The 14,351-nt window shown below is 44.5% G+C and overlaps 1 protein-coding gene across 1 annotated transcript in view; it reads right to left on the minus strand.

Annotated features, from left to right (window-relative positions):
* The window catches only part of Dnah11 (dynein axonemal heavy chain 11), a 331,250-nt gene that overhangs the window by 288,632 nt on the left and 28,267 nt on the right, over window positions 1-14,351 (minus strand). The window contains exons 9-14 of the mRNA XM_026781665.1: window positions 11,698-11,814; window positions 8,634-8,771; window positions 8,123-8,247; window positions 7,261-7,456; window positions 4,109-4,213; window positions 3,578-3,970 (exon numbers count right to left, since the gene is read on the minus strand). Coding sequence (XP_026637466.1) covers window positions 3,578-3,970; window positions 4,109-4,213; window positions 7,261-7,456; window positions 8,123-8,247; window positions 8,634-8,771; window positions 11,698-11,814 — 1,074 coding nt within the window. The remainder of the gene's footprint in view (window positions 1-3,577; window positions 3,971-4,108; window positions 4,214-7,260; window positions 7,457-8,122; window positions 8,248-8,633; window positions 8,772-11,697; window positions 11,815-14,351) is intronic.

The following is a 14,351-nucleotide window of genomic DNA, read 5'->3' on the forward strand; positions in this document are numbered from 1 at the left end:
AAGAAAGAAAGAAAGAAAGAAAGAAAGAAAGAAAGAAAGAAAGAAAGCACAACCCCCCTCCCGCCCAGAAAACTAATTGCGATCTGCCACCTGACCTCTGTGAGGCAGACCCTACTACATGAACAGGTGTTAAACCTATCCTCACAAAGTCACGGAAGATTTGACAGCACCAAAGAGAGCCACACCCGAGTGTAGCTTAAGATGCAAAGAGTACTGTAACATCCAGATGTGTTCTTCCCTTACATGGCAGATGCTTGGGGGTTCTCTCCTACTCTAGGGGCCTTAGGCAGCACCCTGGAGAAAACCCAGCTCTACCGACAACTTGATCACAGACTTTTCGCCGAGATTTCCAGACCACAAGAGAACACACTTCTGTCATTTAAAATCCCCACTTGTGAAACTGCTATGTCAGCCTCAGGGGAGCCACTGAGTCTCATTTGGAGAGGGTTTTTAAAGGCATCTGGCCACTGTGCTGACACTGTCTCTAGACAATGACCAAGCTGTACAGCCTCTTCTGGACTGAAAACTGCTGTCTTCCCATGGCCCGAGAGATGCAAGGTTCTCCTGGGTCTTTTTCAGTAATGCTTTAGTTCAATCCATGAAGGCTCTGTCCTCACGACCTTACCCTCTCCCAAAGGCCCTAGCTCCTGTTCCCAGCACCTTGGGTGTTAGAATCTGAGCTGGGGAGGGATTAGCATTCAGACCATCTGAGAGGTCACAGATGAGTCCTGACTAGGAGCAATGGGAATGCCTAGAAAGGTTGGAGTCTGGATGTGTTTTGAATTAAGCAGAGCTAACGCATGTTCTGATGTGAAGGATGAAGGGGTGGGGGGATGCTGTAGACTACACATTCTGTCAAGATTCCTATGAAAGGAACGGACCTAAGACTGGAGTTTCCATTTTAGACAGTTTGAGGTGTTCATTGGTCAAATAAAAGAGCTGGACAGTCAGGTTTACTAGTGTGGGAATCAAGAGAAGGTTCCCGCTGGAAATGCAAATTCAAGATCAAAGACACTAAACCAGGATGTGGGAGGAGGCCTTCCTACAGCATGACTCTGGGGGTCTGGGCCTGCTGGCCAGGGTGCCAAGCCTCTACTGTGGAAGGAACAGTGGCAAGGGAGGTCCATATCTGCTCTGAGGTGCTGTCTAGGCTTCACGGGGCAGAAAAGAACCTTTGAGGCATTTGACATGTAATGTAAGAACACACCTGGAATTGAACTAAATTGGAACGAAAGTAAACCGGGAAAGTCTCCCTATCTACCCCCACCCCCCCTTGCACGAAGGCTAGCATCTCACCTCGCTTAGCTTCCCCTCTCACTTCCCTGAGCACACCAGGTGCTCCGGCTAGCCAGCAGCTTCCTCTGTACACCCCTGCCAGGGCCGGCCATGTCTGATTTCACTTAGACTTGCTGTAATCATACTATTGACCCTCACCCTCTTGCCAACCCTCATCGAGTGCCCAGCTTTCCTGTAGCACCAGTTCTAGTGCACCACGCTTATTCTCCCGCCCCCCCCCCCCCACCGCTAGATCGTAAGCTCCATGACAGCAAGGATCTTTGCTCTATCACTGACGTACGCACACTTAGAATGGGGGCCAGGGAGGTGGCTGAGTGGGCAAAGCACTTGCACACAAGCTTGAGAACTGGAACTCGGTCCCCAGCACCCACACAAATGCCTGGTAGGTGGCAGTCTGCCTGGAATTCCAGAACTCTGGGGGTGGAAATGAGATGTCTAGATCAATCTGACTGTCCCGGTGAGCTCCGGACTCAGATGTGATCCAGCCCCGAGCAATCATGTGGTGAGCACCATCACCATCGGATGGACCTGCACATTCGTGCACATCCACTCGATGAACACTGCACACACATGTGCTCCCATACAGGTCCAAGCATGCTTGAACACACAGGTGCATACAAATAAACAAAAACTTAGAAAGGTAGGAGAACACAGGAGGCTCACAGGAAAATCATAATCCTTTCTCTCCCCTACTGCTGAACTGGGGAAAACCAGGTCCAAGTTCTGGAAGTCATAGGCTGAACACCAAAGTTTCCAGGCTGTACCAAGTGTCCTTTCTCTGTCCAATACTACAGAGACCAGAGGGACCGTGTTTATGGCTTCGGGATCACATGCTCCTCAAGAGAAGGTTGCACATAACGAGATTCTCAGAAGTGAACAGCAGTCACTTCCCTAGCCCCGTCAGTGGCTGAAAAGCTAAATTCCCTTTGTTTGTGTCTCTCGCACTGGCTAGCTACAGGTACCAGACGTCAATCTCTGTCAGTTTCTCATTTCACTACACAAAGCTCCACGTCATGTCTAGAGCATCAGTTCCCACCCCTAAATGAATTCCCCCAGCAAGTCCTTCCTCTCTGTGAGATCATTCCAGTCCACACACGAACATCAGGCAATGTGAGAACTAAGGCCCTCTCTAGCCCTGACAGTGTTCAGGTATAGCTAAACTTGCACGGTGCCCCACAGCAAGCCTCTGTGACTTCACAGGCTTCCGCCTCCATTTCCCCCTTCTCTGTCCAGTCTCCTGGATGACACCGCAGGCTGACACCAGCATGTCTCTTTGCCAAGGCAACCATGGCTTCTACATTCCCCATCTCATGCCCAACTCTGGCTTTCATTCTAGGTCCTAAGTAGGGGATGAGGCATGTGTAGACTCTTCCCACTTGTGGCAGGTGAATGTAATTCCCCCTATAAGCTCGTGCACTATTGGCAGGTATGGCTCTGTGGAGAACTGTGCCACTGTGGATGTGGGCTTTGAGGTCTCATGTACGCTCAAGCATACAGTGCTCACAAAGGTTAGAACAAGCTGTTGGATCCCCTTGGAAGGGCAGTTACAGATGGTCATGAGCTGCCGGGTAAATGTTGGGAATTGAACCCAGGTCTTCTGCCAGAGCAGAAAGTGTTTCAACCACTGACCCATCTCTCCAGTTCCAAGAAACTCAGATATATTTTTAAAAAGCAGAGTAACTATTATTGCCATCCTTAGGAGATCATGAAATCAAAATGGCTGACACTAGCCAACCAAGTAGAAGGATTTACTAACAGCCAAAGAGATCAACTGGGTCAAAGAAGGATGGACCTCTACTTCTGTAGCTTTGGAGCCTGTCCTGGAACTCATCTTGTAGACCAGACTGGCCTTGAACTTACAAACAACCACCTGCCTCTGCCTTCTGTGTGCTGGGATTAAAGGCACCACCACCCCTGCAACCTCTGCTTTTTAGTTGGGTCATTGTATTTCATATTCACATCTCTCCCCCAGGAGTGAGGAGTGGGAACTACACAAATCCCAGGCAAATAGCACAGACTCTTTCACCTTGAATTACAGCAAGACGATCTGTTAACCCATTCAGGCCTGATCTACAGCATTAGGTTATTACCTGTTAACCCCTTCAGGCCTGATCCACAGCATGAGGTTAGCATCTGTTAACTCCTTCAGGTCTGAGCTACAGTGTGAGGTAAGCATCTGTTAACCCCTTCAGGTCTGATCTACAGCGTGAAGTAAGCATTTCTTGTTCTGGTCTTTACCAAATAAAAAGCTTTATATATGTAGAAATGTTGGAACTATTACCTCTACCAAGTTGTGTATCCTGAAGCCATCTTCTTGTATCAGCTTGTATTTTTTAGCAAATAGGTCCCCCTTGTCTTCCAAGGTGAAGGCAGCCTCTCTTCTGGGCTCCCTCCGGGGCAGCAGTGGCCACTCTGCCCAGGTCTGCATGGTCTGTTGGATTGTTCGCACATTGCTCTGAGTCTGGGCCACTCTGAGCTCCAGCTCTGTGGTGGCCACTTGTACCCTCTCCATGTAGACCCGGAAGTCATCCTGCCAGGTCAGCCATGTTGCAGCTGCCTTGAGCTGCTCATCCACAGCGTGGAGCTCATCCTCGATGAGAGGGTATTCGACCTCCAGAAGGGTCTGCTTCAGCCTATTGTAGCTTTGGACAAGAAGCTCAAGACTCCCAATGCACTGAGCAAGAAAAGACAAAACAAAAGGGACCAGGTTTATTAGCATTTTTCTGCATCAAATGCCACAGGTCTTTAAATCAAGAAATAAAATTCAAGGTATTTTCATCTCAAAGGTACCAAAGTATCAAAACGCACAAACCTTTAAAATAATGTTCCTTTTCTGGAAGATGCCTAAGGCTGAGTCTGGTATGTCGGATTTCTTCAGCATCAAAAGGTATTTGACATCTCTCAATACTGCCACGAGCTATTTCAAGAATATTAAGAATTATTGCATACTTTAAGAATCCATGTCTTGGTCACTAAGAGAGCTAGTGAGTGCAAGAGCTTGCTGTAGGACCGCCAGCCTTAGCACAGGCCCTAGATCCTGCAGGAAAAGCCCAGGTGTGCTCACATGTGCACTCCCAGCCCACGTTCTCCTGCAGCGAGGCAGGGTGCAGACAGAAGACCTGCGGGAAGCGCCCATAGCTGCTGCAGCGGGAGAAACGAGAAAGATGACCTCCCAAGCATGGAGGCAAACTACTCCTGCCAAGTGGCCCTCTTACCCTCCATGTGCCCCGTACTTTCTCTCCCCTCCCCTTCAAATAAATACAAATAAGTAAGACGCTAAGAATAAGGGTACATTTCAGTGTTAAGATGAGTTTAACGTAAAATGCTTAAAATGTCATCTTGCAATTACTGTATTTCTAGTTCAAAGGAAACGGACTTTTGCTTCATCTGCATTGTTGAACCCAAGTCATGTATGTCTTCCTCCAGTAAGGAATGTGAACTCTACTGCTCACAGGCAGATAACACAGACTCTGTGGCAAATGCCATTTTTTTAGTTAAAATTTTATCTTTTGAATTTTTCAAATTCTATCTAATTTAATTTTATCTTAAAATCTGAGCATTACAGGATCCACAGACTCCATGGAATGAGAGTTGTCAGTACTTGGTGTGTGGTGGTTGCTTCTAATGCTCACAATCATTCTCAAAGGGACAGCAAGGCTATAGATGGTGCTAAACCATGAGACTCTCAATTAACCCTAACACGTTTTCTTCAATTGCTTTTATACTAATTTGTATGTTTTACTACTTATCTATTATTATAGCTTGAATGTAATTGGCCTCCATAAGTTCAAAAGGAGTGGCACTATTAGGAGTGGGTGTAGTCTCGCTGGAGGAAGTGTGTCCTCGTGGGGCAGACTTGGAGGTCTCCTGTGCCAAGATACTGCTCAGTCTCATAGCTGACTTTCCTGTCGCCCTCTGATCAAGATGTTGCCAGTACCAGGTCTACCTGCACACTGCCATGCTCCTGCTCCTGATGGTAATGGACTGAACCTCTAACCTGCAAGCCGTCACCTCAATTAAATGTTTTACTTTAAGAGTTTGTTGTGGTCATGCTGTCTCTTCACAGCAATAGAAACCCTAATTAAGACATCTATTTGGAAATAATTACCATTTCCAGAAAAAAATTAAACTCAGAACATGTAATGCCTGCAATATGTCTTGGAGCCCTCTCTCACCCAGCTAGGACAGCTGAGCTACTGAGTCCACCATGGAGGTGGGGGTGGGGAGACCAGTTCTCTGGGGTCAAAAGTCACTATGTCAGTTTTCTTGAGAAAATATTTATGTTGGTGTATCAAATTTCCACTAGCAAAATAAGGTGATGGTTTTTGTGTTTATTTTGGGAAAACAGACCAGAACTAGGGTGTTCAGCATGACCTCTAATCCAGTGAGCAGACCTCCTGCTTCCTAGGCAGCCTTGGGCCTGCCGGGGAGGGCTCTGCAGGATCGCTTCCCTGATACTGAGCATTCTTCATTACCCAAAATTCATTAATTTTTTTGTCACAGAAGTTACAAAGAAGATTGCTTTTTACTCTCATGAAAAGTCATGGTAGGTGAACAGAAAAGAATAATTTTGTGCCTCTTATCTAGAAAGTAAAAGGACTAGGAAAGATGTTGTGTAAAACGTATGTCAGAGATGTTACATGTGGTGCACACATCTCATCTCAACCAACGCTTGAGAGGCAAAGGCAGACAGATACCTTTGACAGTGCGGTATTCATAATGAGACTCTGTCTCAAAAAAGTCAGTCTCTCGCTAATATGTATATGTGTGCACACAAAAATATATATATGAATACATGTTCACTAAACATATGCATATTGACTATATATATGTCCAAATACAGGTCTGCTAATAAGGCTTCTGTGCTGTCACTGTTACATTAGATGCTACATAGTTAGCCATGTGTTGGAAGCATGACTGCAATCCCAGCACTAAGGAAGCAGAATCAGAAAGATCTCCGTCTAAACTCAGTAGAGACTCCACAAGACCCTGCCTCAAAAAACAGACGATAGAATATGTAATAAAATTATGTCAGATATATTGAAAAGATTTGAAATCTATGTTACATGACAGTAAAAATAAAAGCAATCAATTCTGAATGTTATTTAGCTGTGAATATTTTATGTCAATGATTTGTTTTCTATTTTAAATTACTGTCGGACCTAGCCACCACCGTGCATCACAAGACAGTACCGACAACCTAACTTCCCTGTAGAAGAAATGACAGCAAGCAGAAACACCTTTGTCAACCAAAAGCATGACAGAGTTTTGCTCCTTTTAATCTGTGGCTTTCATGTCTTAATTGACTAAAACAATCCAATACTTGTTATGAAAATACACACACCAGAAGCCATGTAGCAGGCTCTACTCTATACATACCAGTCAACTGAGTTAAGGTTACTGAGGTTCGCAGTTGCCAGACAGGAAGTTGGAACACGAAACAAAGCAAAGATGAAATGGACCCTGCTCTCAGCGGCTCACCATCAGGTGAATATGGGGTGGAAGTCATTACAAGGTGTTAATCAATTAATAAGGAGGAGAGGAAGTGCCTTTAATCCCAACTACTTAGGAGGCAGAGACAGAAGAAATGCTAGTTCAACATTTTTCTGGATTACAAGGTAAGTTCAAAGGCAGTCTGAGCAACAGTGAGATGCTGGTCCCCCCACAAAATAAACCAGTAAGGAACTTGGCGATGGACAAGTAGAGTATGAATAAATAAGCTCACTGGCAGAGTGTTTGCCTAGAATCTCTGGGTTCCTGAGTTCACTCAAACACACATACACATGGCATATGCACACACTCATATACACATGAAAACTAATCTCTGTTTAAAATTTACATTCCTTACGGGAGCACTGCTTTCCAGAATAGAGTTTAAATGACTGAAGAGGACTCGTCTGTCTCCAGAGCGGCTTTGGGGACAGATGAACAGCATCTTGATGCATTAAAAAGGTAAAGTCCTACCTTTGGGTCAAAGTTGACGCTAAGTAGGCCATTGATGGCGCTGAATTTAACCAAGGGCTGATTCAAATTAAGTTCACAGATTTCCTCCACATTTCTTCTCCATTTGCTATAGACATTGCTTTCAAATCGATCAAGCAAAGCGGTCATTTCAGCGTACTTCTGAAAGACTGAAGCCTCATCAGGACTGTCTGGAAATCTGCAGCAACAAGGTGTTTTAGGTTTCTACATACGTCAAGAGAGGGAAGTTTATTTTGCAATAGAGAATGGGAACATGGGTTATAAAGGTCAGAGAGGAAATAGGTGAAAGCCTTACAGTGTTGTAAAATCGCATCTGTTTAAAGACAGAAGTAGTTACAGATGAATAAATGGAACTCCAAAGGCTTCGCTAGTGTCAACAAATCACCAGTTCTTAGAAGGAATTTGGAAAGAGTGCAGAGGACTGTGTGACAAAGGGGAGCTTGAAGAAGAGAAAGTAAGATAATTTAAACTTTCCAGATAGTGAATAAAAGGAGACATTAAAAGATAAAAGGACCAGAAAACAGTATGACATTATGAGTCCCATAAAAATATTCCAGAACTATAATGATAAAACCCTCTCACCAGATCTAACCCAGCCAAAAAGGAACAGGCCAGCACATCCGCAAGTGCTAACATGAACAGCCAATGCCAGGTGTGATGGCACTTTCTGTAATCCTGGAGGCAGAGGCAGAGGCAAAGGTAGAGGCAGGGGGATCAAGACTTCAAGGTCACCCTCAACTACCTAATGAGTCTGAGAACTATCTGGGCAGCAGAGACCCCATCTCAATACAAGAACACCCACAACACCATCATAATTCACCAGGAAGTAAGCCTAGCTACTCACAGATAATGAAGAGATGTAAAGTTTGACCAAAATATTTGAAGGCGTTCAAGGAGCATTCTGGCCCATTTAATATTTCCAGAGGTGAATGGCATATTTTTGTTGAGAATTTCATTCCCATGTTCAATCTGTATGTTGACATTTTCATAAAGAGGAAGAAAGGGAACACTTAGGGTGTTTGCCAACCTTATATGCAGTTTTTTATTTTACTTTCATAGTGGCATTAAACATGTGTGTTTAATAATGTCACTAATCGAGTTCCCCATCCGGTCAGAAAACCATTAAATAAGAGCATTCAGTTGGCAGCAGAGCTCAGTGTAGACCTTTTCCTAGCAAGGTAAAGGTGCCAGGTTCGATTCCCAGCACTAAACATACTTACTGCCTACAGATAATGACACTAACTTCAAATTTCGAAGTATAATTTATCTAATAAATCCAATCTTTTCACACAATAAAAATGACTCTAGTGGATAGCCATACCAAGCTGAAGTTTCTCAGTCTTAATACCACTCACCTGTATCACGTGATCATCATACAGGTGCTTACACATATCCAGCTCTGCATTAAACATGTTCAATAAAGTGCTATAATGTGGGCTGAAAATTTCCATGACAACTGGTTTCTCTAGAAAATTCCCAAATATGGTCAAAAGCTATGAAAAAAAATCAAAGTTAAAGAAAGGTTAAGAACTTTGGGCTTTAGTAAAGAAATTCAGCTCACAACTTCCCCAACTTGGTTTCTTATATTACTAGAAGCAAAGTCTAGAACTCTAAAACACATATGGTACCACCAAAGACAAAACGTATTTTGTGTTTTCTAAAATTCTATATAACCAATAAGCCAAATTCCACATGAAATTTCTTTGCCTCCATGGAAATTGAGAATATCAGAAATGAGTTAATGTCTACCAGCAGTCCTGGCTCATGGTTGCAAATTCCTTCTGCTGGGTGTCAGGAAATGTTCTCACCTCGCTTAGTGTGTGTAATAGTGTGTGTTGTGTGTTTCTCCTCATCAATAATCACACCGAATGCACCAGTAGCAGTGACTGCTCTGCTCAGGCCTCCGGCACACCCTGAAGATCTAGCCGCCCCTAATAGTGGTCTGGTGCAGCAAAGGTTACTATTCTGTGAACACTCTGAAGGTGGATACCTCCTTTGACACAACAGCCCTGGCTCAAGCCAATGCCTTAAGCTGATCAAGTTGTCTCTTTCTCAGAAAGAGCACATGGCTACAAATGAATGTCAGTTAAGTCATAAGTGGGCAGAAACTACCTGCAAGCAGAGGAAGCCATGGAAAGAGTGGGACAGAGAGGAGGAGAGGACAGCACCAATCTAGTGATGGCATCAATAGCCTGAAGGCCCACAGTCTCCACTGCTCACTGAAGACTTCCAGGTTTCCCAATTCCTCACCAGTATCCTTGAATCGGAGCTAAGTTTATTCTCTGGTGTGTTCTCAAGAGGTGACTTCTTGGCAAGCTAAATCCCATATGAATGGGCTATTTGTATGCAGCGAGAGTTTACACAGCGCTGTGTAACTGAAGGCCAAATACCTCAAGGAATTTGGGACTTTGAACACTTTGGACTTCAGATGTTTAAATGAACCACGTTCAACCTTGTACCTTGTCTAAAATCTTTCCTGAACTCTTTTTTCCAGACACGCTTCAATTCACCTTAATAGAAATCTTAGAGCCATTCATTAGTGTTTGTTTTCAGCAGATGCCAGCACTCTAGGTTCTTAAGCATTACAGGCGTCCACCAGAACACTAGTACCCATGATCCTTCCTGGCCATGCCTTTACCAAGAGCAACATCAGGCTGTCGTCTCTCAGCGACAACCTACAGAAACATTCCTCCATGGTCGGAAATCATCAGCCTGCATCTGTGGCTGAAATCATGATTCCTGGTAGTATAGAACCCTGTGCATCTTTCTTCTGCTATTACCTTCACAACAGTGTGCCTTTTCTAACTCCTGTTAATCCAGCTACCCTCAGGCTCTCAGCAAACTCCTGCTGTCTACAAGGCAACCTGATCCTAACAAAAGCTAGGATACCTGTCATCCTGGGTTTCCTAAGAAAGAATTTTATCTTATTATTTCAGTAGTCAAGCTACAAAGATGTGGAACGCTTTTTTGAAACCACTTGACAACAAGATGAACAAGATGAAGCCACTTAGAAGAAAAATAAACTAACATGTACTTAAATAACCCACACTAATCGTTGTGAGTGGGCAAGAAGAACAGTTTGAACTAGACTGCTAATTAAATGGAGTTAGGAATCTCTCTATATTGAGAGTTCACTCTGTTCTTTCTTCTGGTTGCCCGCAAAGCTTAACAGAGAACAATTTCCAGTAACAGAAATATGAGAAGTCATGCTCAGATATTAGAAAGAACTACTATTCAATTTGGTTAAGAAGAAAAGCCCAACTCTCTGCTAAATGGGAAAGACTCCAAAGTGGACTGGAATGCTGTCATTTTGTTTAAGAACAATATGTATGCATATCTAGCCAAAGGGACAGAAGCATATCAAGCACAGATTAATTGTACCCTAGAGAGGAAACCACAGAAACACGCCCTATATCTTGGCCAATGAGCACTTCAGTTTTATCTGATTTTTTTTTTAATCACCATTTGTTCCTCCTCAGTCACCACTGTCACGGTGTTCATCAGGTGACTTACAGAGGAAATAGACCCCGTAGCTTTGCCAGTGTTGGTCAACCCATCTAAAAGCCGAATGCGGTTCCCAGATGTGCTTGCTTGGGTAGCAAACACTCAGTTTCCCTTTGGGATATCACCTAGTAGCCACTCACACGTGGTTTGCAACGTGCTTCTTTTTAAACATGCTGCTCCTCTTTCTCCATCTCCAGGAGCTGTCAAAATGCATTTCTTTCCCAAGACCACCCCACTTGGCTGCCTCTCTCCCCCCTCCCACCCACTCACACAGCAGCTGGGTGAGCAATCCACCACTGGCCTACATCCCTCAACCCTTCACATGACTCTTAATACACATATAATCTATTAAGTTCATTCACAAAACATTCTTGCATGCTTCAAGATCTCTGATGTCAGAATGCATTACACAACCAATGAAATTATAATTAATTCAGCAGCATTTTTTCTTATAGACATGTAAAAAAATGTCTGGTAATCAATGGTGCCTGACACCCAATGAAATGGGGAGAATTAGTCCTTATTTGTTTCAGTCAGAGTAAAAAAGCAGGCAGATGATTCTAGCATATACAAACTAGAGGCAAGGATTTTTGAAATTACAGATTGTTTTAACTTTTCAATTTGGTTTACTATTGAGTCGATATTCCATGGGCTACATCCAATGTGCTCTGTAGGAAATGAGAGCTAAAATAGAGTGAATGCCAGGAAAAGAGCAAAAGTTAAATGTCCTAAAAATGACCTTCCCAGAGTGAATGCCCTTAGTTTCTAGGGCGTTATTCAAACCTTGAATGGGTTTGGATGCAAAGGAACGTGGCTGAGCTGGTTATACTCACCTGAATCAGGAAAGAATGTACTTGGCCTTGTCATCTAACAGTTCAAATAGTTGACTTTCTAAGAAGCTTCCTCAGAACTGACCTTAAATGCAGATTCCAGACCACTGCAGCTGCAGAGACCTTCGCAAAGCAACATCCCAAGCCTTCGGTCAAAATCCAGGGTTTTGGACTTAAATTTGAAATAGTCACTTTCAAACCCCTGTATAATGAAAGATAAAATGTTCCTTACAGAGAAGACTCAACAGTAAAATGGCAGCCACTGAAGTTTGACCTTACTTTCCCTCAGTCTCCTAATTAGCTTATTTTTCATAAGCAGATTCCAGAAAAGACCAAGAACAGCGGCACCTGACTGAGGCCCCGGGAGCGTGCTACCCATGTCTCCTGAGACTCAGCCCTCTTAGTGCTGTGACCCCACACTTTCATGTGGGCACCAGTGCGCCTGCCTTCCTCCATCCATCTCAACCACAAATCAAGCATGGCTTTGTGCATCTCCAGGGCCGTGGATCGTCGGCAAGTTCCACAGAGAGCTTGTTTACTCGTGGGATGGAAACCTGTGCGTGAAAGCCCTGCCATCAGGTAAGCACTGAAATCCACGCATCTGTGAGCGCGTCAGGAACGACAGGAGTGGAAATGTTCAGCTATTTCCCCCAGGTTCTCATTGACATGCGGCTGACAACCCTGGTTTCCTCCTCATGCATAACCACCCACGCCCAAGATTAGAAGGAAGGAAACTGGCAGAGAATGACTGCAGCTTTGTCATCTTCAGGAAAGCTGTCCCTGGGGATGCACCTCTCTCTCGGGCTTCACAAGCCCCAGGCTTAGCACAGTGAAGGCCTTCGCCTGTCTACCAACAACCCCAGCAATAACAGTCAGTCATACCCACAGCCAGATCTGTGTGGCTCTGTTCTCAGGGCCTTACAGTTACTCAATCTTTATAGCATATGGAAGAAGTCGTATTGCTCTTCCATTTGTAAGTGGCAGAACAAACTCAGGTAACGAGGTGCATTTTTGCATTCTAAACCAACTCAGTATATATTATTCCTTCAAGCCAGTGATTGTGAACTTGCTCCCTAAAGCGGCTGATCATCAGTGTAAAAGGACTTAGGCACGACTGGATACATTTATTACATTTACCCATTTAGGGTAAAAACTCTAATTTGTTCTGGGGGGAGAGGTTTGTAACCTGATATCGTTCTTCTGTTTAAAACTATATCTATTCATTCAATTATAGTAATATTTAACATCGAAACTGCACTGCTGTATGGAAAGTATGAGCCCATTCCCTGGCCTCTGTGAAGAAATGTACCTGCTATGGTCTCAAGTGCTTCTGATGCACCCAGATTCCATGATGAAACCTAAACATACAAAGGGAGAGAGCAAGGCCCCGACTGGATGGGACCCGTGCCCTCTCACCCACCCCCACACATGAGCACACAGTGGGGCTTGAGAGTCACCCTAAATCAGCTGGTGTTTTCGTCCTGAACTTCCCAGCCTCTAGACTCCCAGCACGTTACTCGAGCCCCCTGAGGACACTGAGCAGGTCCCTTAGCATGACTTTAACTGGGAGTGGAGAGAGCAGAACATGGTGGAGTTCTGGACCAGCACGAACCACGCTACATTTATCAAGAGGATGGAGCTATGCCTCCCGAATTCCAGCCAAACAGCTTCTCCATTCAAGGATCACTCACTTGGAAGTAAACACAACTTCTCTACAAGTTTTAACAAACCTCACGCACTCCTCTTCTCAAAATAGAGACACGGCACACAGTCTATAATCCTTAACCATTTAACCCTTAGAGACAACGGGCAACATCAGACATGGATGAAACAAGAATCTCCACCCTAGACACACACCGGTATGATAATACCCTGGTTCTCAAGATTCTGCATGGCTGGGACCTCACTGGCTGCTTTAAAGTACGCAGACACCACTGTAGTCTTCTCCCTCTGGGGTCTACCCACATCTATCATCTCTAACGGCCTTTACCAGCTTCTTTCTTGCTTCCTTCCCAGTCAAGGCGCAGATCTCCATGTCCTGTCACCACTGAAACAGAGCTCCATTTTCATGCCCACTACCAGGCCTGCAGTACAGCAAGTGCCTACCTGTTTTCTCCCCTGCATTCTGGGCCAACAGCACTAGTGACTAGACTCACCTTTCACAGTGAGGTACTAATATGTCATGGATTTCCCAGCTCACAACTGATTCTCAATAGTATTTATTAGACAGTAATTGGTGAGCCAGCATGATTCGGAATCATAAAAATGTCTCTATATTCTGGAACTACAAAACTGTCTTTATTAGCATCCCGAGAAGCTATCAGAGGTTTTAATTAGGGAAAAGTGAAGATTTGACTAAGCATGCAAAAGGCTCTCAAGCTGCTACACGCAGAATCAATTAACGGAGCCAAAGGAGGCCAGTGAGCAGCAGCTTACAGGCCAGTGTGCAGCTCAGGGGAAAAATGAGCCAAGGGTGTACCTCTCGGACAGACTCAGAGGTGACGCTGAGGACTTCCCTTAAAGAGCCAATTATCTGTGACATCTGGAGGACTGAAGACAGCCAAGGGTGGCCCGGGCGCTGGGGAAACACTTAGTTCTGAACAGGTTAATTTGAAGGCATCCATTTGTTCCCGGTGGAGAAGAGGGTTAGACAGTTGCCCTGTGTGCTCAGGACTTGAAGGAAGCCATCACTGTGAAGTGCCTGAGCTGGAACTTTTTGACTGGAGCGCTTTACCCTCT

The sequence above is a fragment of the Microtus ochrogaster genome, chromosome 1 (genome assembly GCF_000317375.1).
Source record: "Microtus ochrogaster isolate Prairie Vole_2 chromosome 1, MicOch1.0, whole genome shotgun sequence".
Taxonomy (NCBI): domain Eukaryota; kingdom Metazoa; phylum Chordata; class Mammalia; order Rodentia; family Cricetidae; genus Microtus; species Microtus ochrogaster.